Here is a 25,165-nt window from a genome sequence, read left to right as displayed (position 1 = left end):
GGAACCGGAAACAGAATGGGAAAGAGGAAAAGAAAACCTTTTTGTATTGATTTTCGTCTTTTTGATACAGCATCCTTCCATTCTCCGCTTTACATTGTAGTATTTGGCTTTATATAGCCGAATCGGAAAAAGAAATAAAAATAAAATGAAGATGAAAAATCCCCTCTATTTTCTCTGTCTTTTTTGTTTTTCTATTTCTTTTTTTTGCTGCTTCTGTTGCGTTGCTCGTTTGTTTGTCCTTTGCAGGTGTCGCACGAAGGCTAGCTGGGATGTGGCACATACGGATGTGCGTGGGCGCGCTCGTATGGAGGCTTGCGTGAGTGCAGAGTGGCTCGGCACGCACGGAGGATGGCCTTGGTGGCTGCGGCGATGGAAGCTTTACTGTCTAGGGTTTCTTCCTCAGCTAGGCTAGGTGTTGGGCCTTCGTAATTGGGGTTAACTTTGGGCAGTTTTGGGGTAATTGGGCTGATTAGGTTGTGTATTCGGGTTTGGGCTATTTTGTAGTTGGGTTTTGGGTTAAACAGGTTAGTTGTTATTGGGCTGGATGTAAATAGACCTTAAAAATGAACTTTTAATTTTTATTTGTTTTTTTTAATTTGTGTTTATCATTTGGGCCGGGAAAATTTGGGCCATTACAGGTGCCCCTCTTTGCTCATTGTCGTGTAACGGGAATGGAGCAAAGACTTCAATAAGGCCAAATTTTCCTGGCCATACGGGATCTTGGTGCTCTTCTTCAAGTAGCCTCATTCCATCCTACTGCATTTTCAGAGGTATAGGAATTGGTGCTTCGATTCACTCCACCGCAACGTCGGGGAGATAGGATTTGTAACTCGTAGCTTCTAAAAGGAACAAAATTTGCTATCTATAGTTGGCAAGACTTGATGCGATCTGCTCTACTGTAACTTCAGAGAGATAATATATATTACTTTAATCCGCTCCACTAAAACTTCAGGGAGATAGGATTATCGACTTTAATCCGCTCAACTACAACTTCAGGGAGATAGGTTGTGTATTCGGGTTTGGGCTATTTTGTAGTTGGGTTTTGGGCTAAACGGGTTAGTTGTTATTGGGCTGGATGTAAATGGACCTTAAAATTGAACTTTTAATTTTTATTTGTTTTTTTTTAATTTGTGTTTATCATTTGGGCTGGACAAATTTGGGCAATTACAGTACTTATTAGTGCATTAATCATTTGATAATTTGTCAATTTATCTCTTGCCATCATTCAAGCTAAGTTAAGTCCATCATGTCGCTGATAAAAGATTTGGATATGTTGAACGCGTTAATGCCATGCAAAATGGTGCATAAGGGCAGGGGTGTGCCACAAGTTGGGTCAAATTGATTAAATTGATCGAATTTGTTAGTTTTAATTTTTTCAAGTCAGTTTTAATAATTCAATTGTAGGTCAATTTGAAAGGTTGGGTAAAACGAATAAGTTAGGTTGGTTTCGATTTTGGAAAATCAAAATCGAATCAATACAATGTTAAAACATTGATATTAGGTTTACTATTGTCCCTCAACTCATTAATTTTGACACTTGTATCTAGATGGAAGATCGCATTAGGGCCATTCTTGAGAGTAATCAAGTTGAGAAGGTGCTGGCAATTCCACTAGCATGAACGGGCTCTCCAGATATGTTGGTATGGCATTATGAAGGATCGGGTGAGTATTCTCCAAAGAGTGGTTACAAGTTGCTGCTTGACCAAGAATAACATTTTGAGATTTCACAGCCATGTCTGCCTAATTTACTTACAAAGCTATTTACAAAACTATGGGCTTTACATCTTCCAGGAAAAACCAGAATTTCATTCTGGAGATTTGTACATAATTTTTACCTATATTCGGGAACTTGTCTAGACGTATGATGCATGTTGATAAGTTATGGGCTTTACGCAGTAGTGTTTTAGTACAATCAAATAATGCATCTTATCCACCACCACCGAAGGTCGTGACCCCATTATTATAACCTGTAACAGCATTGAGGAGTAATAGGTTATACTAACAAGGTCATCGCCTTCGGTAGAGATGGACAACACGAATAACTTGATTATACTGGAAGGCCCATTGTGTTTTCCTTCCTCGCACCTATGTTTGAGTTTTGTGAAACATGCTCTTCTTACGAGAAGACTCGTTGTCGTGCCCGTCATTAGCACCGTCAACTACGACCCCATTTATGTTCCATCCCTTGACAACATAACTTTTGTAAACTTGAAGCCTTAGTTACACTTCAACCCGAGATGGTGTAATCACCGCCAATTAGGACCTCGAGATGCAAATCGATCTCGGCTTCTTAGGTGATGGCCCTATACTCACACGACAAGTGAAATTTGTAAGTTTTCATGTTCCATGACATCACCGTGAACCCAAACAAAACTTAAAACTATGACTACGTCTCCCTCAAAGCAAGAGAGAAATAAATCTTTAAACCCAAAAATTTCAACATGTAAGAAAAAGAACAAAATAATTTAGAGGAGATTGAGATGTGGTGAGTAGGTGATGAAGAATGAGCATTTATATAGGGGATGGGGCGGGGTATAAAGGGAAAAAATTATCTCCAGAATCCTAGGTTGTAGGGCTTGGAAACAAGGGGCATTTTCTCTCTGACCATTTCAACCACCCCAGCTTGATTGCTTTTGAGCCCCTGCAATTTGGGATTCCTAAGGTAAACTTAATTGAGGAAAATGTAGAAATCGCATGTGTAGAACTGGACTTAAAATTTTTCTGAATCGAGTTGAGTGAAATGAAATTTGAGTCAAATTGAATGGAGTGAAATTGTTCGGGTTATATTAAAAAATTAAACATGTCAAATTAAAATCTTGTGCCAGCATAACTAATTTCATGTTAGAGCACATAAATTTGAAACCATATATATTTGAAAAATTTCAATGCAAAATAATATAAAATAAAATGTTTGAGTATGATAAACTTGAATTGTTAATTAACTTAGTTAGGTCCCCAAAATTATTATTATAGAAAGTTTTAATTGTTTAACTTTCTTTATATATGTTTTTGAAATTTTAGAATTTATATATATAAAATCATTATTCAATTATTCAATTGTAAAATTCAATTCAATTCAATTCTTTGTTTTCTAAAAATATTGTACTTAACAAATTGGTGGAGAAAAACTTACATGAAAAAGTAACATAAATAATTGTAAATTTCAAACTCACAACTTGATTGTGTACAAATCAAACCAATTTAATAAGATTGTTCCGTACATTATAAATAAGTGTACATTTCGGCTATAAAACAAAGTATATAAAGAATTACAAAGTAACATAATTATGGGCATCCCGAATGTGTGCCACAACCGGGTGGGTGTCGGGTACGCCTAAGGTTCCGTTGCACTATTTGGTTTGATGACTTTTCGTCGACTTCGACTTCAACTTCACCTTGACATGCACGTCGGGGTTGATCGCTGACTTTGTCTCTTTCCTCTATAGTTGATTGCGGTCGTGTCCTAGTCACCTATCGTGGATCCCCCTGGGTGTCTACGATTGCAAGGAAGACCCACCTCGATAGAACATTGATGCTGGGGGTGTTTGCGACACTATTGACAGACCACTATATGGTGTCACATTGCCCGATTGTGGATAGAATGTGGGAATTAAAGGTGATACTGAATGCGTCAGTATTGTTTGAGGGATCAACATGTAATATGACATGGTGGGTGGTGGTTGTGCATAATATATCCTTGAAGAATGTGTTGATGTAGGGAATGATGGGGCGTGTTCTGGTGGTTGTGTAAAATAAACCGGAACTGAGGTGATGATGCAGGGAATGAGTGTGCATGTTGTGATAGTTGTGACAAAAAAACTAGGTTAGAAGTAAAAATAAATTAACCACACTGACTTGGAGGTTGCACGACATTCGGGTCCTCCGATGTAGATGGAACAGATTTTAGTCCTGTCGCGTCTCCATCTCCCGACCTAGGATTGATAGGCCTTCATCTTGGCCTCCTACAACAACTTGCCTACTCCTATCGAAGCCAGCAGTAGATACGGCTTGTTGTTATGCCTAAACCAATCCATGTAATTGAGATACATCACTAACTCCAGTGTGAGAAATGGTTCATACGTTGTCAAGAAATCGTACCTACACTCCTACATCTCGATATACTTTTTGTGGAATGTTAGCCAATCTTCCTCGTGTCTCCCCTCGCAAGTCGATCTAGAGCAAAGTGATCGAGATCCCGAGATGGTGGCAAAATACGTTGCATACACTCGAGCTGTCGCATGACTTAGTCGAATTCGTGCATCTTGACCATTGCAAAAACGACCAATGACACTTTGGCGTTTCAGATGTTGCGATTGGCAAAAAATTTGGTCATGACATATTCTTAAATTAGCATATCTGCATATGGCATCCATACAAATCACATTACGAATTTATAATTTTTAGAATGTGCTTAATATTTAATTTCAAGTGTTAAAATACATATTATTTAACTTTGAAATTCATAAACTAACCTCTTCTTGGGTTTCTTGGTCTTGAGTCAATCGGATATCCTCGAGCTCGGTTGGTATACCACTGTGTCTTGCAAGGTTGTTCCACCTATTCAAATAATATGTTATTCCAAAATTACAACAATGAAAAATAAAAACGGTAATGATATTGTGGAATTAATTTTACCATATGACGAGTGGGAATTTGTAAGGGAGTTCTACTCGGGGGCATAAAAATGGTAATTGATACCATGCCCACGATTGGAGAAGGAGCATGCAACCACTGATTTTAGCTTTATCCAGTATCGTTGCTCGACACATTTCTTGGTACAATGTCGTCAACACCGTTGATCCCCAACTAAGCCATCCTGATTCTTTCAAGTCGACTAGTAGTAGTAGCCATCTTAAATGTACTAGATTGCAAGATTCGTTTGGCATTAGGAGACCCTCGATCAACCTCAAGATAAATGCATTGTGAATTGTTCCTTTTCAACGTTGCTAGCTAAAGCCTCGATAGTTTGGAAGTTGTCCTTCAACCATTTCATCTCGATCCAACTCCCTTAAACTTGTTCGGTACATTCCCTAGTAGTTGCACTCATGTTGCACTCCAATCGGAACTAATAACTAACCCTGTAATGACATCCTCGTTGATCGGTAGACCGAGTTGTAAATTGACGTCCTCGAGTCTAATTGTACACTCACCGTAGGGAAGATGGAACATGTATGTCTCCTGTCTTCATCTCTCGACCAAATCACTGATAAATGGAGGATCTAATTTAGTCCCCTCGAGCACGCGAGCCACGTATAAAAAGCCTACATCTCGCAAGTATCCATGAATGACCTCAGGTGCACATTCGCTTAAATTTTTTATGTACGTCTCCAAAATCCGATCTTCGAGTTAAATATATAAACATAAAAAATTAATAATCTAAACAACATAATAATTAGCTATTTTAGCGAACTTTTATTTTAGTGTTTTTTAGTGCATTTAGTATATTATATTTTTTAAAAATATTTTTAAATAAATATTAATCTAAAAATTTTAAATATGGGCAGGTCGGGTCGAACCCGAGTTTACTTTTCATAAATTGGGCCAGGCTTGGACAAAAAAATACGTCCATTTTTAGGATTAGGCCTAAGCTTGGAAAATTGATATAGTTACATTACATTGACCCAACCCAAACCCGACTCGACCTGGCCCATGAACACCTCTACCCCTGTTAATGTCTTAGCCTTTACCAACCTAGCCAAAGTTTGAATGGTCATATAATAAGTTAAAATATGCTCCAACTCCGTGTACTATTAGCACATTTAGAATTTAGTCCTCAAATTTCAAAATTTTGGTTTATTCATTAAAATTCTTTTGTTAAATTCACTAGTGTAACATTCTAGAATAATAATAAAATTTTATTTATTAATCACGTAACAAAACAATAACATTATAATAAACTGAATTAATAAAATAAAATAATATTAATAATTCTAAATTGAAAAAATAATAAAATTTTTCCTAATCAAATAATAACAATATAACACGTTGAAAGTTACATTTTTTTAGACAAAATGAATAATTTAACTATTAATTTGAATTAAAAAATAAATTTTGATTTTAATTTTGGTGGTACTATCCTCGTTAGTTGCGCCAAAGCATAAAAAAGAAGAAGAAATAACAGAAGAATTAACGTCTTCATCATAAATATTCGTTTGTAGTTTTGCTTAACTTTTTGTAATTACAAACCGCTCGAATAGTATCTCCACGAGTTGTCTCAACACCCAAGCTTCCCCATCAGGGGGAGGTACCTTCTCCTTTCTTTCTTCTACTTTTCCACCACAAAACCCCCCAAAAGGAAAGCTCTTATCATCAACATGCTGGATTTTAACTCTCACTTTCATCTCTCAATGGACTGGGATTGGTTGTTTGAGTTCCTAAAAGGCATGGTGAAGCCAGCGGCTGCCCTTACCGTCGTCCTCTTAGCCGTGCTCTTGTCTTTCATGCAAAACCTGGGCTTGGAAAAAGAGATGATTTATTCCATTTTCAGAGCTTTTCTTCAGCTTTCTATTATTGGGTTTGTTCTTCAGTTCATATTTAACCAGGACAACAGTGGCTGGATCGTTCTTGCCTACCTTTTCATGGTTTGTCTTTTAACTTTTAGATCAGGGTCATCTCTTTTTGACTTACAGCAAGTCAATTCAATTTTTAGGGTACTGTCAAGTGTGAGATTTGAATGTTAAATTTACTGCCTTTGCCTTGCTTTATTGATCATATTACAAAATCTGCAGAATTCTTGGTTTTCTGACTGCCTTTCTTTTGGGATTTGAGCATTAGATAGTATGCTTATGGGGTGTTTCTATCACATCAAAATGTTTATTTCTTATTTAAAATTGGTCACATAGTTTTATGTATACAGTTTAGTTTGTCTGATATGACCAAACACAGAATAATCCAAATGTTTGGGATTTCAGGTTCAAGTCTCTTTCTGAGTAAATTCTTGATTGCTTCTAAATTGCACCATCAATATTAGGAGTTTGGATAGTTTCTTCAAGTTTTGATTCTGCCAAAATCTCAAAAGTCCACGCTAAGGGGTGCTTGGAAACATGGATTTCAGGTTTCAGTTGCTGGATATACAGCAGGGCAACGTGCCAAACATGTTCCCCGTGGGAAGTATGTTGCTGGAGTATCTATCCTGGCTGGCACAACACTCACCATGTTTGTTCTTGTTGTACTCAATGTTTTCCCTTTCACTCCGAGATACATTATCCCCGTCGCCGGTATGATGGTCGGAAATGCTATGACAGTAACCGGAGTCACCATGAAAAGGCTTCGAGATGATATCAAGTTACAAATGAGCCTTGTAAGTTCTAAAAACCTGTCAATGGTTGTTTTCCAAGCACTCTGTTAACGAGTTTGCATCACTTTCCACAGGTGGAGACTGCTTTGGCACTCGGGGCAACTCCACGTCAAGCGACACTAGAACAAGTGAAAAGGGCTCTGGTGATTTCGCTCTCTCCGGTGTTGGACAATGCCAAAACGGTGGGTCTTATCTCACTTCCAGGGGCAATGACGGGCCTCATAATGGGAGGCGCTTCGCCATTAGAGGCAATTCAACTGCAGATTGTTGTGATGAACATGCTAATTGGTGCCTCTACAGTTAGCAGCATCATGTCAACTTACCTCTGTTGGCCTGCTTTCTTCACTAAAGCATACCAGTTGGAGACAAAAGTTTTCTCTTCAGATTGATGAGTTTCGATTTTCAATAATTCTCACTTCTCTTTTGCTATGAGAAGTTGTAAAATATATGTAACCTACATGTTTTTCTTCTTTGATATGATTAAATTTCGGAAGCACCAGCTTTTGTTACAACCAAGATTAAGATTAAACTACTAAAACTGAATCTATTAATGGTAAGTGGTGCAAACAATCATAGAACAGAGTTGCATGCTTACTTGCTGGTAAAGTTTCTACTGTGTTCACTGGTTTATCCCTGCATATTGTCGTAAACAAGGGAAAGAACCAAAGATACCTTTGAAAAGTCCCACGTCGTCCATGTGGTGGCCATATGTGGAACTTGTTTCATCTCCATTATACTGGCTGTCGGAATCATCATCTTCACAAAATAGTTTGTAAGACCAAGGGTTATAATAATTACAGTCAGGCTGACCAAATTCACCCTCACAGTAACTGGTATAACTTCGGTACTGGTCTTCACTTTGGTTTGAGTCTTCGTGTTTGGTCCTTGCCCTGGTGTCATTGCATCCATCATCATCATCATCATCATCTGTAGCGTACTTACAAGAGAAGAGATCGTCTCCCCAGTAGCCCCTAAAGCAAGAATCATATTCAGAAAGCTTCCCATGCTGTACCTGATAAGCTGTCTTATGGTAGATCGGGAACGGGATAAAGGTGGGGCATATGGAACAAGGAAGCCGATTCTTCACCAGTGCCAGTAAAACCATTTTTGCTATTAAACCAAGAACTGTAATTATCAATGACTTGTGCTTCTGAAATGTCAAAACTCGAGTGGTTCATGGGTACGAAAGGATTTGCAGTCCTTCCAAAAATGGAGAGTGTAAGAGACAGAAGCGGTTCTGTTTTGAAAATAAAGCAAAAAGAAGAAAGTGAGGGGTTGCACAATGTATGATAATGAACACTATCTTTAAAACTGGAGGGAGATTGAGATTCGCCATGGTAAAGGTTTGTTGAATCGAACCAAATTTTTTAAAGGAAGATGAGAGTCGGTTCATCACTCACCAGAGCATCTTATGCAAAACTTATCCATCACCAAAATCCAGAGACTTTGCTAGGAAAGTGTCTTTCTTATATTCTCTGCTACTCAAACAACACAAATATTGAATTGAAAAAAAAAAAAAAAAGAGGAAGAAAGAAGGGAAAATCATTCTCCTGGCTCTGAATGATTTCTGACCTAAATAAAACTAAACTCCATGTAAGAACAAAATTTGGTCTGTCAAATTTGGTAGTAATATGTTGCCATCAAAACAGAAATAAAAAGAAATGGAGATGCGGGGGATCGAACCCCGTGCCTCTCGCATGCAAAGCGAGCGCTCTACCATTTGAGCTACATCCCCTTTGCTTTAATGAGATAGAATTATAATAATAAAACTATATTAAGGTAATACATTATGGAAGAATGTGACAGCCACCCGGTTTAGGTGATGCTGGAACAGAATGCTTTCAAAATGAAGGAGATAAAGTATTTGGTTGCTTTTGCCATTTTCATATCCTACACATTGCATGGCCAGCAACACTAAATAGACAAGCAGTCCACACGAGATAGAATAGGATAGAATGCAATCATGTGGTGCGCATATCTGCCGTACTGTTTGTGTACATTACAATGAAATGGAGAAAAGTGAACGCCAATATATATATATGCGCCAAAGGTTTATGCACATGTGTGAATTTTAAAATTTAGTCCTAATTCTTTGTATTTTTTTCAAATTTAATAATGTTGATTTAATTGTTAACATGGTCTATTTTTGTGGATATTGACAATGACATTGTAAGTCAAGTGAAAGTGTCGAGGTGTATATAGAGTTTACGACGTGGTGTCAACTTTCAAGTGAACAATTCTATGCAAATCATGTGTAGATAATGTTTTTAATTGTCAGATCAAAAGTGAGTAAAATGAAGTTCTGTCAACCCTTGATGATGTCAATAATAAACTCCCTTCAACTTTTGTATTGCTTGAATTAGTTATAACCACCTAAAATGGAAATGTAGAGAAGAAATCATTTGGCTCCATGTTTATGTTTTTCCTCTTTGATGCAACTCTTGATATTTGGGAAAGAAAGGAAGCTCTCAATAAATAAAGAGAAGACTCATCAATGGATGAACATAATATATTTTGCTTCTAGAAGAAGAAAATATCACTAAGGAAGAAGGAATATATTTATTCCTAGCCATTTTCATTTTCTCTTGATATCAACTGAAGGAGAAGGGGAAGAAATTTATAAGGTTATTGTACAAGCCCAAATATGCCCGGGCCCAAAAAAATTAACCCTAATTACAGGCCCAAAATAATGACAGCCCAACAAGCCCAAAGCTTAACCAATTTTCAGCCAAATCAGAAACCCTAGAGCGACTTATGCCGCAACTTCATCGCCTCTACGCACGCCACACCTCCGCAAACGCCGCTCCTCAAGCACGTACCTGCAACAAACGAAAGAGAAGAGCAAAAATCGGGCCAACAAACAACCGAATAGATTTTTTTGGATTTGTTTTTCTTTTCCATTTTCGGCTATAAAATGCCAATATTTTCAGTGTAAATGGGGGGACTTTTGAGTGTAAAAAAGGGGACGAAAATAGAGAGAAACACTGTGAATACAAAGATTTTTTTGTTTTTCGAAAGTGAATCCAATTTTATTTATTTATTTATTTATTCTTATTTTGTTTCTTAACGGGAATAAAAGGGGAGAAGGAAGACTTACCCGGTCTTATCGCGTTCTGCTCCATTCTCCGTCACGATCGGAGGCTAGGACAGCGATTGAGGTCGTGGGGGTTCTTGAAAACAGCGGCGCTGAAGGGTTGATAAAACCCTAAAGAAGCAGTCTGCTTTAGAGAAATGGAAAACAGATTTTTCCCTAATTCTTTCTCTGTTTTTTTAATTTAATTTAAAACAAAAGGTAAAATGGCGCCGTTTAAAGTGGCCAGACCCGCGCGGTGACCCGACCCGAAGGGGAGGATCCGCGCGTTCTGGCCCTGAATGGGAAATTTCCGCTTTTGGTCCCTCGTTTTTATTCTTGATTTAAATGCAGTACTTTACGCATTTACAATTTAGCCACGAAATTTCTTTCATGTTTCAATCTGGTCCAGGAACCATGTGCATGCGCCCACTGGAACGGCGCCGTTTTGCCAGCGCGGGGATATTTCTTTCTTTGGTCCTTCCCCTTTCATGCGCAATATGATTTAGTTTTTTTTGTTTTTTTATTTTTAAGTTTGACCTTAAAATTCTGTTTAATTTTGATTTAGTCCCCATTTTATTATTATTATTATTATTATTATTATTATTATTATTATTATTATTATATATACATACGCATGTTTTTTAAAGTAATACATATACATACATTTTTTAAAAGCTTTTAATACATACATATATTTTTGTATATACAAACATTTTTTTTACTTTTGTAAATATGAATATACGTAATTTTTATATTATCCTTCATAGATTTTTTTACAAACGTGTGTATATATGCATACCTACATATTTTAATACATATTTTAATACATTCATTTTCTATAGTATAAATATATATATATTTTGGTTTTTAAATTATTATATTATTTTATATATACTCCATTATTTTATATACATATTGTACATATTTTTATATTTTTACTTTATTTACACAATTCTCATATACATATATACATGCATTTTATATATATTGCATTCCATCTTTTTATATGTATTATCGTATGTATGTTAAATATATACGTACACATATTTTAAATTTACTTGTAGATTGTACTTGTATATGTATATTTATAAATATTTATTCATATATGTTTTAAATTAAAGTATTTGTATCATATTGTACATTAACTTTTCAACATACCCTTTTGAAAATATATTTTGGTTTTAACCATATATCAAAGTTATTTTCTTGATTCAAAGGTTTTTTTTTTGAATAAAAGCATTATTCGAAGTTTGGGATTTTCGAGGGAAATTGAGCCCTAACGCATTGGGTTCTGATTTTCTTTGTCAATCTTAAAAGGCCGAGAATATTCTTTATTCAAAATGCATGAGTATAAAAATCATTTTTGGGAACTTAACTTGTTGCGCCCTAACGTATTGGGTGTGGCATGTTACTTTCTCAAAATGAAGATTTTCGCATAAAATAAAAGTGATATTCAAAGTTCGGAGATTATGAGGAATTGTACCCTAACGTATTGGGACTCGATTTCTTTACATGACCTGAACAATTGATTATCTTTTTTCAAATTCCATCATTCAAGCTGTTTTTAAAATCTTTTTAACCTTCGACACTAAGACATTAAATGATCAATTTGGTACCGATTTTGGGTGTCACGAGGGTGCTAACCCTTCCTCGTGCATAACCGACTCCCGAACTCATTTTCTCAAAATTCGTAGACCAAAATCATTTTTAAGGTGACCCGATCACACCTTAATAAAGGATCGGTGGTGACTCCAGTTTTGTTTTTTAAAGTCGACAACTAAATTTTTTGTTTTTCAAAAAACGGTTTCGACAATTATTATTTGTTCTCATTTAGGAATTAGGAAGATGTATTTTGTTTTAGTATTTTTGAATTAGTAATTATTAATTTTGTTCACATTTATCTTAAGAAGGAAGAGAAGACTTTCTAAATCTTAAAAATATCCGTTTGTCATTCAATAGAATAAGAAAAGAGGTAACATTTGCAAAACGAAAGTGTGCACTAAAGAAAAAGAAGAAGAAAATGGAGAAAGTAGCTATTACAAGACTTTCAAAATAGTGTAGGTATTAAGGGCACGTTTGGTTCGCTGTAATGGAATAGATGTGTAATAGTAATTCAATTGTTTGGTTGAATGGAATGGAATAGAACTGTAATAGTATTCTTGTGTTTGGTTGAATGGAATGATGTTGTAATAACATAAGGAAAAAAACTAAAATGACTAGAACACCCTTATCAGAATTTTTTTTAGGTAGATGATTATTGTTATTGTTATTGTTATTGTTATTAAATTTTAATAAGATTATTAATATAAATAATAAATAATTTAATCATATTTTAACATAATTATTATTAAATATAATTTAATAAAAAATATATAATTTAATAAAATTCTTAATATTAAATATTCTTATATGAATTTACTAAAATGATAATATATAATACTATAAAATATAATTTAAAATAATTATTATTAAATATAATTTAATAATAATATATAATTTAATAAAATTCAATATAATTATTCTCACTACACCAAAACAGACTTTTAGCGGCATATTTTGTGGCGTTTGGACGAAAAACGCCGCTAAAAATCGAGCATTAGCGGCGCAAAAAATAAAATGCCGCTAAATATCTGGCATTAGCGGCGCTTCAAGAAAAACGACGTAAAAGAACATAAGTAGCGGCGTTTTTGGTTATGCGCCGCAAAATCTCAAGACCAAAACGCATCGTTTTTGTATTGATGTATACAATAATTAGTGGCGATTATGATAAAACGCCGCTAAAGCAAGTAATAGCGGCGCATTGTGGGAAGCACCGCAAAAATCTTAACGAAAACGCATTGTTTTGGTATCGATGTATATTAGAATTAGTGGCGCTTACAAAAAAACGCCAGTAAAACAAGTATTAGCGGCGTTTACTAAAAGCGCCGCAAAATATGATAACCAAAACGCAGAGTTTTGATCTTGATGTATATTAGAATTAGTGGTGCTTAATAGAAGTGCTACAAAAAATGTTAACCAAAACGCAGCGGTTTGGTCTCGATGTATAATACAATTAGTGGCGTTAGTTAAAAACGCCGCTAAAGTATAAAATTAGCGGCGATTTTTTAGAATCACCGCAAGATATGCACACCAAAACGCAGAGTTTGGTCTTGAGGTATATTAGGATTAGTGGCGCTTACGGAAAAACGCCGCTAAAGAGTACTATTAGCGGCGCGTTTGGAGAAGCGCCGCTATATTTCTTAACCAAAACTCAACGTTTTGGTCTTGATGTATAATATAATTAGTGGCGTTTACAATAAAACGCCGCTAAATATCAGTATTAGCGGCGCTTTCAGTTAAGCGCCGCAAGATATGCACACCAAAACACAGAGTTTGGTATTGAGGTATATTAGAATTAGTGACGCTTATTGGAAAACGCTGCTAAAGTATACTATTAGCGGCGCTTTCTTAGAAGCGCCGCAAGATATATTAACTGAAACGCTGCGTTTAAATCTTGATGTATACTGGAATTAGTGGCGTTCACGAGAAATCACCGCTAAATCATATTATTAGCGGCGCTTTTTTATAAGCGCCGCAAAAGATCTTTACCAAAACGCACAGTTTTGGTCTTAACCATGCATTAATATAATGTAGGCTATTATATATTTAGTTTATCGTATTTGGGTTACGTTTAGGGTATTAGGGATCATTATACAATGTTTATTATTTTGGATTATAGTTTAGGGTTTAGGGTTTACTATGTAGGTATATTGTTTTTGGTTTAGGGTTTGAGAGTTTAGGGATTAAGGTTTAGTGATTATTATAAGTTAAAAAGTTTATCGTATATAGTTTAGGGTTTTAGGGTTAATCATTACATAATGTTTAATATTTTGTGAATATTAGAGTATTGAGTTTAGGGTTTATGATGTGGGTTATGGTGTTTTAGGTTTAGGGTTTAGGAGTTTGGGGTTTAAGATTTGGGCTGCTTTAGTCATGTTAAGAGGTTAATTACTGCTTTAAGGGTTTATGCTTGTGGTTAACGGTTTGCAGTTTATAATTTAACGTTTACAATGCATGGTTTTGGGGTATGGGCGATTTTGGGTTTAATGACTTTTTTGGTACCAATTTGAAAAAAATGACAAATACGTATTGTTTTTTAATTATTATTATGATACTATAGTTCTAAGTGACACAAATGACTAGTTTACTAATTAATGACGAATGACATATTTATATGTTATATATGATGAAACAAATTATTTTAATATTGTGTTATTTACATATATATATATATTAATCATTGATATATTCACTTAAAATAGAGTATATATAATTTTAAAATTATAATACATTAATTGAATAATATAAATAATTTATAATTTATAATTTTAAATATTGATAATGTTTAAATTATACTGATTTATTTTAAAATTTATAAAATTTTAACAATTGAAATTAATAAATCAGATAAAATTTTTAAATAATATTATTAATAATATTAATAATGTCATAATTTTAATGTATGAATTAAAAATAATGTCTACAACAATGTAAATAATTTATAAAAAGCTAAATATTAGCGGCGTTTGTTAATAAAACGCAAAAAATATATAAAAAAATGAAGTAGTACGACACCGCTTTCGTTGATTTAATTGCGTGTTAGTGGCTTTTTTTGTGAAACGCCGCAAAAGTTGTGAAAGTAGTGGCGTTTATGCGTAAGCGCCACAAACATTATAAAATAAGACGATGTCATTTTCATAGCAATGATCGATTAAGTTTTCGGAATGCGGCGCCGTTTCAGTGTTGGCAAAAATTTTATAGTGGCGTTTTTGAAGGGAAACACCGCAATAGTTAATTAAATTTCCGGATTTGGCGCCGTTTCTATTCTGAAAAATAATTTAATAGTGGCGTTTTGTTATAAAGCGCCGCAATTATATATAAACTTAGCCAATGCGGCGCCGTTTGTGAGCTTCATAAAATCCAATAGTGGCGTTTATTATAAAAACGCCGAAACATGCAACGCAAAATGTTGCCGTTTCGCTTACTGAAAATAATTTTGGGGTATACCCCCGAAGCAATCTTCCCCCAGCCCCAAATTCGTCGCCCCAAAATCCCTAAATCGCCTTCTCTCTGTGAAATTCTTGCTCCTTCTTGCCCAATTTCTTGAATTCCCAAATCCGTAAATCGCCTCCTTCTTGCCGAATTTCTTGAAATCCGAAATCCCTAAATCGCCTCCTTCCTCCTTCCAGAGAAGACGAACGTCGCACAATAGGCCTTCAAAGGTTCGATTTTGTTCCGATTCTGCGTATGTAATCTTTGGGTTTTGACTTGTTTATTAAATTTATTTTGTTTTTTATTCGTCAAATTTATTTTGATGTTCCTTACTTTAAAAATTTCTCTTCTCGATCAGATAGGGTTTTCGTTCGTTTAGTTCATCGTCCTCTGTGTTTGTACTTGTTTGTTTTACTTCTATTTGGGAATGGTTTCATTATTGGGTATGCAATCGATGTTATGTTGTTTCAAAGATAGTTTTAGGTTTATTTCATTTCGCCGTTGATGTTGGTTTTCCTCATCGTCCCTCTGGTACACTCGATTTTCTTTATGTTTGAAATTGTTTTTCTCGAAATGGTTTCAGTGGGTGTCTTCATTTCATTTCATTTAACTGGTTTTAGGCAACGTTTCACACACCATTGTTGTTGTCTGTCGATGTGTTACTGTTTTTTTGCATTTTTTAGGCATACTGGTCTGTTACTGTTTTCTATTGATGTCATAATTTGTAGAAATCTTAAAGTATGCAAAAACATGAAGTATCTAGCAACAGAGCCTGGATTTAATCTATTTTATTTTTATTAAATTATTACATGTACTTAGGTTAAATAAATTTTTAGTATAATGTGTGATAAGATACAGAAATTGAAGCTAAAATTGGTAATTTAGAATTGCCGAAATTAACAGATCATGAAATTGAGTATGTCATGAGATTTGAATTGCTTGAAAATGTTGTCATGTTAAGATTTGTTTGAGTATTTACATATGGTAAATGTTGTGAATGGATTACAATGAAATGAGCCTTTGTATTGAATGGTAATGATGTATGGTATTTGTACAGTTATGAATAAAGTAGTACTGCTTACAATTGAATTTGTTAAGAACATATTTGGCCAGAAATGTAGTATAAAAATGTGAATGGGCTGATTATGTATTTGCAGGTTGGTATCGAAAATTTGGTCTTTTGGGGCTCCGATTTTGTATACATTTTTTTGCTGGTTTTCCTTTCAAATATTGGATGATTTTACTTACTTAAAATTGCCATCTAGTTTTCTGCCTTATATTTTCTGCTATAACCTGGCATCCAGTTTGCCATGTTTTGGTATTAAATTATTTTGGTCCTTCACAAATCAAAGACGGTATATTAATGTTTAGGGACTAATTGATGATACTTTGTCTAAAGGAATCTAAATATGTTCTCATGTGTCCTGCCATCACCATTGCCGTTAATTACAAAGATAAGTTACGATAGGATTCTAAGGACCCAAATATAACACAGCTCGTAAATTACATAATTAGATAAAATTGAAAGTATCCTTTTTGAATCTACTTTCTTCTCACATTTAACTTTCATTAATAAATAATTAAATCTTCTTCCATTTCTCAAGTAATTCATTTCTAAAATCCCATTTGAAATGTGTAAATAATATTAACATAGATAAATAAATTGGTCCAAACTATACAAATATTTATATGTTTTCCTTTTCATTATCTTTTATTTTAATTTTATGCTATTTTAATCACGAAAAATATATTTTGTTTTATTTTGTTTTATTTTTAATTTACCTAATTAAATAAATTGTATTTAAAGTTATATTTTAAATATTTTATTTTATTTTAATCACAAATTTTTAAATATTTTATTTTATTTGAATCACGAATATTTTTAAATATTAAATTTTTTTAAAGTTCAAATTTCATAACTTACGTAATTTACATATCTTACATAATTCATAACTTACGTAATTTAAATTTATAATACATAACTTACATAACTTATTAATATTTATATATAGTTTTATATATATATTTAAAATTTATATATATTTTAAAATTGATACATTACATAACTTACATAACCTACATACATAAGCTTACATATAATACATAACTTATATAACTTAAATTTAGCAATCATATCATAACTTACATACATAATTAGTAATCATATCACAACTTACATAACCAACATAATGACTTATATAATAACCTACATAATAACTTACATAATAATACATAACATACATAAATTAAATAAGTTACATAATACACAAAACAAAATTTACATAACTTATATAATAATACATACCGTACATAAATTAAATAAGTTACATAATACACAAAAACAAAACTTACATAACTTATATAATATCCTACATCCCTACTTACATAATAATACATATCGTACATAAATTAAATAAGTTACATAATACACAAAACAAAAACTTACATAACTTACATAATATCCTACATCCCTACTTACATAATAATACATACCGTACATAAATTAAATAAGTTACATAATAAACAAAACAAAACTTACATAACTTACATAATAACTTACATAATAATGCATACCCTACATAAATTAAATAAGTTACATAATACACAATAAGGTTAAAAACATAGTGTAACTTACATAATAACTTACATAATAATACATACTCTACATAATAATACATAACTTACATAAGACATAACTTACATAAGTTTCATAATACACAACTTACACAACTTACATAACTTACATAACTTACATAATACATAACTTATTCCTAAATCCTAAACCCGTGCAATTTATTGTCAATGTCAGACTTCAAGAATTAAGAAATGGACCGTTCTTGGATGAATTTGTCAAGAGTTAGCGACGATTATCGAAATGGAGTGCAGAGTTTTCTAAATTTTGCATTTCAATATGCAAGCCAGGAGAACATGATTCTTTGCCCGTGTAAGAAGTGTGTCAACATAAACTGGCATTATCGTGAGGTTGTATACGAGCATCTAATTGTTAATGGGTTTGTTCGGGGTTATAAAAAATGGTTATTTCATGGAGAATGCTCGCCTAGTACTTCCTCTTCAATGATGGATGTATCTTACTCTGGTCCTGCTTACCATCAGTCTGATAGAGGGGATGACATGGAAGGTATGTTGCGGGATGCATTTAATATGCACAATCATGGTGTCCAGTCGTTCCTAGTGGACTTTTGTGGCTTCTGATGATTGTAATATTGGGAGAAATGCTTTTACCGAACCGGGAAGTAGTGTACCTCATGAAGAGTCGAATGAAGAAGCGGCGAAGTTCTACGCGCTACTTAATGACATGAACGAAGAACTGTATGAGGGATCAAAATTTTTAAAAATGACTTTCTCTGTTCGTCTTTTTCAGTTAAAATGTTTGGGAGGGTGGACCAGAAACTCGTTGACAATGCTGTTAGGGTTTTTAAAAGAAATGTTTCCGTTTGCAAAAATCCCTCAGTCATGCAAAGATATGAAGAAAATGATAAAAGATTTAGGCCTTAGGTACAACAAAATCCATAGTTGCCCAAATGACTGTATGTTGTATTGGGGCGATCGAAATGACCAATAGTGCTGTCATGTATACGGCCAATCCCGATGGATTAGTAGAAACACAGAAGATGGGAAGGACGATGAAAATGGTGCACAGTCGAGAAAGAAGCCAGTCAAGATTTTGCGGTATTTTCCCCTGATACCAAGGCTTCAAAGGCTATTCATGTCGTCCAAGATAGCGGAGTCAATGATGTGGCACCATGATGGACGAACCGATGATGGATTACTAAGGCATCCGGCAGATTCTTTGGCTTGGAAATCATTTGACAACAAATTTTCAGGCTTTGCAAGCGATCCTAGGAGTGTGAGGCTTGGGCTAGCATCTGATGGATTTAATCCTTTCAAGATCATGAGCACTGCATACGATGACTTGGCCGATGAGTGTTTGTTCCTTATAATCGCCTCGTGGATTTGCATGAAGCAATCTTCCCTTATCTTATCTATGATTATCCCTGGTGAGAAAGTGCCCGGGAATGATATCGACATTTATTTACAGCCACTTATTGAAGAGTTAAAACAATTATGGGCTGATGTCGAGACATACGATGTGGTGAGAAAGGAGAACTTTAATTTACATGCGGCTTTAATGTGGACCATTAATGACTTTCCCGCTTATGCCAATTTATCCGATTGGAGTACCAACGGTCGTTATGCGTGTCCTTGTTGTGCTGCACAAACATGTTCGCAATGGTTGTACAATGGGAAGAAGTTTTCTTACATGGGGCATCGCTTGTGGTTACCGAAAAATCATAGATTTAGATTTCGAGTTCAGATTTGATGAAGATCAAGAGTTCGAGAAGTTCCTTCCTGCACCGATGGCTCAAATCTTGTTCATGTTGGAAGATACGAATTTCATTTATGGGAAGATGAACCAACCGCCAAACACGCAGAGAAATGAAGATCAAATGATGAAGGGATGAAAGTCTGGACGAAGAGGACGATCCTAATGAGGCGGACTTGTGGAAAAAAAAGAAGTATTTTTTTTGAGTTGCCTTATTGGGAGCATCACCTTTTACGACACAATCTTGATGTTATGCACATTGAGAAAAATGTCTGCGAGAACATTGTGGGTACAATTTTGAACGTCGACGGAAAATCAAAAGACAATCTTCAGAGTCGACTTGATTTAGTCCAAATGGGAATTCGGCCTGATCTTCATCCCAATCCACTTCTGAATGGGAAATATTGGTTGCCGCCTTCTATTTTCTCAATGTCCAAGACAGAGAAAGAACTGTTTTGCATGGTGTTGAAGGATATAAAGGTTCCAGATGCGTATGCATCAAATATATCTCGATGTGTTAGTGTTAAAGATCGAAGATTATATTCGCTAAAATCACATGACTATCACATCTTGATGCAAGATTTAATGCCAGTTGCTCTACGATGTTGTATGTCCAAGAAGGTGACGTCTTGTATCATTGAACTATCCAACATAATGAAAGCCATTTGTGGCAAAGTTTTGGATGTTCAAGAACTTCAGAAGGTACAGGATCGAGCCGCTTTGACTTTATGCAACATGGAGAAAATCTTCCCACCTTCCTTCTTCACCATTATGGTTCACTTGATAATTCATCTCCCGCACGAAGCAATTCTTGGCGGGCCCGTTTTCTATCGATGGATGTATCCCATAAAAAAGTTTTAAAGAAGTATTTTTAAAATTTTCCTTCATTCACCTCTATGCCTTTAGTTACAACTTTTGATAATGTTGTATATTGTGTTTAGGTTCCTATCCAAATTAAAGTCTTATCGCCGCAATGCGATATTCGGAAGGATCGATTCTTTGAAGGCTACTTAAGGCGAGGAATGTATGACCTTCTCGCTAAAGATATTTGGAAGATGTCAAACAAGGTTGAATGCACCAAATAGGAATGATGGACTCACGGACTATAACTTAGCCGATACTTATTTGTTCCAAAGTTTTGGAGAACCAATCGGCAAAGTTGAAATTGCAGAATTAGATCATTTATCGTGGGTACAAGCACATCGATATGTTCTGTTTCACCATGAATCATTGGAACCTTTACGGAAGTAAGTTTTACAATTTTTATAAATATTTATCAAACTAAATATTGTTTATCTTCTAACAAAGATCACATTTTTTTAACATAGTGAGTACAAACAAATATTGAGATCTCGTTCGCGCTCCCGAAGAACACAACATCGAGATATCAATAAGTTGTTTACAGAATCTTTTTATGAATGGTTAAGCCAAACGGTATGCAGTTGGAGCTTCCGCTTACAAATTATAATGCTTTCTCATAGCATTTTTAATTACTCAGTTTACTTTCCATTCAATAGGTTTGGAGTGGGAATAGCGTAAACGACGAAGTTAAATGGCTTTCCCAAGGTCCAAATCGAGTGGTTAAAAGATATAGTGCGTTCCTCATCAATGGATTCAGATTTCATACAAAATATCGCGAGAGGTTGAGGAGAACGCAAAATTGTGGAATAGTTGTTAATTCTGCAATTACAAGTTATGCTAGTGCTAGGGACAATAATCCTGTCGAGGGAAATGTGGAATATTTCAGACATCTTACTGACATAATTGAGTTAGATTACTACGGCAAATGGAAAGTTGTCTTATTTCGAGGTGATTGGGCCGATGTTAATACAACTCGTGGAATCAAGCAAGATCAATTTGGTTTTACAATGGTGAACTTTGACCGATTGATTCACATAGGACAACAACTGATAGATGAGCTGTATGTATTCTCAAGTCAAGTCAAACAGGTTTTTTACTCAAAAGATCCAACTGATGAGGGTTGGTACGTTGTACTCCGTAACATCCCTAGAGACTTGTTTGACATGGGCAGTGGAAGTAGAGATAACATTGATGACAGATCAGAAACTTTGCCATTTCCAGAACAAAACTTAAACTATAATATCCCTAGTACTAGTGCACAATTTCAATGGGTTCGTCAGGATACGGATGAAGATATTTACGAATAATGATGTAGTAAGATTTTACGATTGTTTAACTATATGTAATATCATACTTTAAATCTTGGTCTTATTATATATTTCAACTATTTTATATGTGTTGTTATTGTTGTAATTAGTTATTAAGTTTACTTACATTTTATGTGTATTGCAGATAAAATGCCTAGGAGAAAAATTGTAAGGTAAAGCATTGTTCAAAATGATCCAAACTCGACAGAAACAAATAGTACTGAACAACAGACGGCAATTGGATCTTCGAATGTTCCGATTACACCTGAGGATCCTACGGAAGTTCAGAGTAATTTTACTTTTAATTTACATGCGTGTTGACTTATAATTGATTTATTTTTCAAATTCTTATATTATAATATACCATTTGTAGCTGAAAATGGTGGGACGCGCAGAGGTCGAGGACGTACGCTACTTAGAGAGTTATACGAGTTAGATCCAGTCGAGCGTGTCAAGGTATGCAGAAACAATTTTGGTCAGCCTGTTGGATCAGAAGCTCGACTTTTAGCAGGATACATGGGCATTTTAGCACGAAATGCGAATATGTTGCCTATCAACTACGAGTTATGGCGTCAAATGCCCGATAGCAACAAAAACCAAGCCCTCGATAATATTAAGGCAACAAAATGTTAATGCCATCTGTAATGCTTGGGAAATAGTTTCATTTATATTTACTTTATTAACTTGTGTTTTTTGTAGGCGAGGTTTGCTTTAGAAGTCTCGGATGCTTATGTAAAGAAGGCGTTGGGAAAAAGATGGAGAGACAATAAAAGTACTTTGAAGAAAATTTATTATAAGACAAAAACAACCCTCGATGAGAAATTGCAAAATGTCCCGCCGGGTATGTTGAGGTACCAATGGGAAGATGCGGTTAGATTTTGGCATTCTCGGAAAGGCAATGTACGACGTACTTCCAAACTATTGTAATTATTTTGGTTTATATTATTTACTATTTACGTACTAAAAATTTTTATAACGTAGGATCGCGAACGAGTTGGAAAAAGTAGCCGGCAGCAACAAAAATTCACTCACACAGCCGGGTCGAGAAGTTTTGCATGTGTAGCTGAGGCGGAGGTATTTTTAATTTTTTTTAATATTCTCAAATATGTATAACTTTCTATTAAATAATATTTTTACTACTATATTGTAGGAACGGTCGTCCGGTCAAAAAGTTGGACGCCTTCAACTTTTTGAAATTACACATAAGAAGAAAGATGGATCTGCTATGACTCCTGAAGCTGGTGAAATTATGGTACGTTTACTTAATACGATTTGACTTATTTTAGTTATTTATAGTGTTTATTTTCTAATGTTTTAATTCATTTCTTGTAATGTGACTATTGTTATATTGCATTTTTTTAATATATATTGCGTTCCTAACTATGTGATTTATTTATTAGGAAAAACTAAAGGAAAAAAAGACGGAGTACGAAGCGATTGCTTCTAGTGATAGTTCTGTTCATCTTGAAGACATTGATAACCGGATTATTGCTGAAGTTTTGGGTCCTGAAAAGTATGGTCGGGTTCGATTTCAAGGATCTTTTATCAGCCCAACCCAATATTTCGGATCCAGCTCGCACCAATACATGGCTTCGGGGAGTCAATCTCAAGTTGAAGTTCAGAGGTTAAAAGACCAGATGGCTCAGATGCAAGCGACCACATTTGAGGTTCAAAGTAAATATGAAGAACTTCAGCAACAACTTAAAGCAGATGCGGCAACGAGGGAAGCAGATGCTACAGCGAGAGAAACAGAGGCCACAGCGAGAGAAGCAGCGAGAGAAGCAACGATAAAAGTAGAGGTTCAAAAGAAATATGAAGAACTACAACTACGACTTCAAAAAGATGCGGCATCGAGAGAAGCAGAGCAGAGCAAAAAGTACGACGAACTTTAACAGCAGCTTCAAACTATGATGAAGATGTTTCAGCAGTCGCAACTTCCGCCGTCATAGTATATATTGCATACATATTTTTATTATTTTAACTTTAAATGTTTTTGTAAAGAAAAGTATGAATTCACTTTTATTTATATCAATTAATATTATTTTAGTCATTATATTATATAAATTTATTGTTTTTGGTTAGTTTAAATCTGTTGCTTTTGATTTGTTGTTGCGGAGGTGAAAAAAAGTAAAATTTTCTTTTAAAAAATCCTAAAATTAGTGGCGTTTTTAAAAAAGCGCTAAAAAAGTCATATCAAATAGTGGCGTTTGTGAAATAAGCGCTAAATAACACTACTATTAGCGGCGTTTTGAACAAGCGTACCGCTATAGAACATTACTTTAGCGTTTTTCTCCCAAAGCGCCGCTAAAGAACATGATCTTTAGTGGCGTTTTTCTAAGCCCGCTAAAGAACGTGATCTTTAGCGGCTTTTTTCTAAGCGCCGCTAAAGAACGTGATCTTTAGCGGCGTTTTTCTAAGCGCGCTAAAGAACGTGATCTTTAGCGGCGTTTTATAAGCCGCTAAAGAACATGATCTTTAGTTGCGTTTTTTCTATAAGCCAAGAAAAGTTAGCGACGTTGTCGTTAGCGGCATTTTTTGTGGCGCTTCTTCAAGCGCCGTAAATTGCTTTAGTGGCGTTAAAAAGCACCACTAAAAACCTGTTCTGGTGTAGTGTCTTATATGAATTTACTAAAGTCATAATATATAATACTATAAAAATAATGTATAATCTACTTTATTATTTTTAAACGCAATACATATTTAATGTGCTAAAATATCATTAGTGAAACAAATAATTTAATTATTCTACAATAAAAATATTAGCAATAATAAATAACTTGAGAATTATATTTTGCATAAACATAATATTCATATATTAACAAAAGGTTACATGAAAATCATGATATTCTATGTCATAATCCATATGTTATACAGTTTTACAACATCAAAAAGTTAGAACATTGTAATGACATACCATCCCAAATATTACAAACAGAAAAAGTTACGAAAATATCATTAACAGAACCATGATTTTTAATGGTCAGCAAGAAATCTTCTGACCCATTCCAACCGCACATCAAGAGATAAACTAAAGAAAACGAGCATTTGAGTTGGATGATCTGGAATTTTGCTCAATGCTCGATAGCGCTCATCCAGAGTTAAACCTTCTATTTCACAAGGTTGGATATAATTTTGTAGCTTTTTCTTGGATGATCTGAAATTCTTCTGACTTTTGTAGAACTACCACATCAGAGGCAATACTCCTACTAATTTGTTCGCCAATGGCCCGCATGTTTTCCTCTAATAATGTG

At 34.5% G+C, this 25,165-nt stretch overlaps 2 protein-coding genes and 1 non-coding gene across 3 annotated transcripts; 1 reads left to right on the top strand and 2 right to left on the bottom strand.

The window, feature by feature from the left end:
- Positions 1–6,167: 6,167 nt before the first annotated feature.
- Positions 6,168–7,809, top strand: LOC105768183 (protein ALUMINUM SENSITIVE 3). The gene is made up of 3 exons (XM_012587959.2): positions 6,168–6,581; positions 7,055–7,300; positions 7,372–7,809. The coding sequence occupies exons 1-3, from the start codon at positions 6,315–6,317 to the stop codon at positions 7,684–7,686; spliced, it is 828 nt and encodes a 275-aa protein (XP_012443413.1). The 5' UTR covers positions 6,168–6,314; the 3' UTR covers positions 7,687–7,809.
- Positions 7,697–8,798, bottom strand: LOC105768184 (uncharacterized). The gene is made up of 2 exons (XM_012587961.2): positions 8,698–8,798; positions 7,697–8,534 (listed from the first exon to the last, which is right to left on the bottom strand). Exon 2 carries the CDS (start codon positions 8,400–8,402, stop codon positions 7,917–7,919), a length of 486 nt encoding a protein of 161 aa, XP_012443415.1. The 5' UTR covers positions 8,403–8,534; positions 8,698–8,798; the 3' UTR covers positions 7,697–7,916.
- A 161-nt stretch (positions 8,799–8,959) lies between these two features.
- TRNAA-UGC (transfer RNA alanine (anticodon UGC)) lies at positions 8,960–9,032 on the bottom strand. The gene has a single exon. It is a non-coding gene; the product is annotated as a tRNA-Ala (tRNA).
- Between the last annotated feature and the right edge of the window lie 16,133 nt (positions 9,033–25,165).

Source organism: Gossypium raimondii, chromosome 4 (assembly GCF_025698545.1).
Source record: "Gossypium raimondii isolate GPD5lz chromosome 4, ASM2569854v1, whole genome shotgun sequence".
NCBI lineage: Eukaryota > Viridiplantae > Streptophyta > Magnoliopsida > Malvales > Malvaceae > Gossypium > Gossypium raimondii.
This window is presented reverse-complemented; position numbering and strand designations above follow the sequence as displayed.

Excerpts from the sequence above, each read along its gene's own strand:
- LOC105768183 (XM_012587959.2), top strand. The coding sequence starts at position 6,315 with ATGCTGGATTTTAACTCTCACTTTCATCTCTCAATGGACTGGGATTGG. Across the intron at positions 6,582-7,054 it reads TTCTTGCCTACCTTTTCATG|GTTTCAGTTGCTGGATATAC; the intron begins GTTTGTCTTTTA and ends CATGGATTTCAG. Across the intron at positions 7,301-7,371 it reads TCAAGTTACAAATGAGCCTT|GTGGAGACTGCTTTGGCACT; the intron begins GTAAGTTCTAAA and ends CACTTTCCACAG.
- LOC105768184 (XM_012587961.2), bottom strand. The coding sequence starts at position 8,402 with ATGGTTTTACTGGCACTGGTGAAGAATCGGCTTCCTTGTTCCATATGC.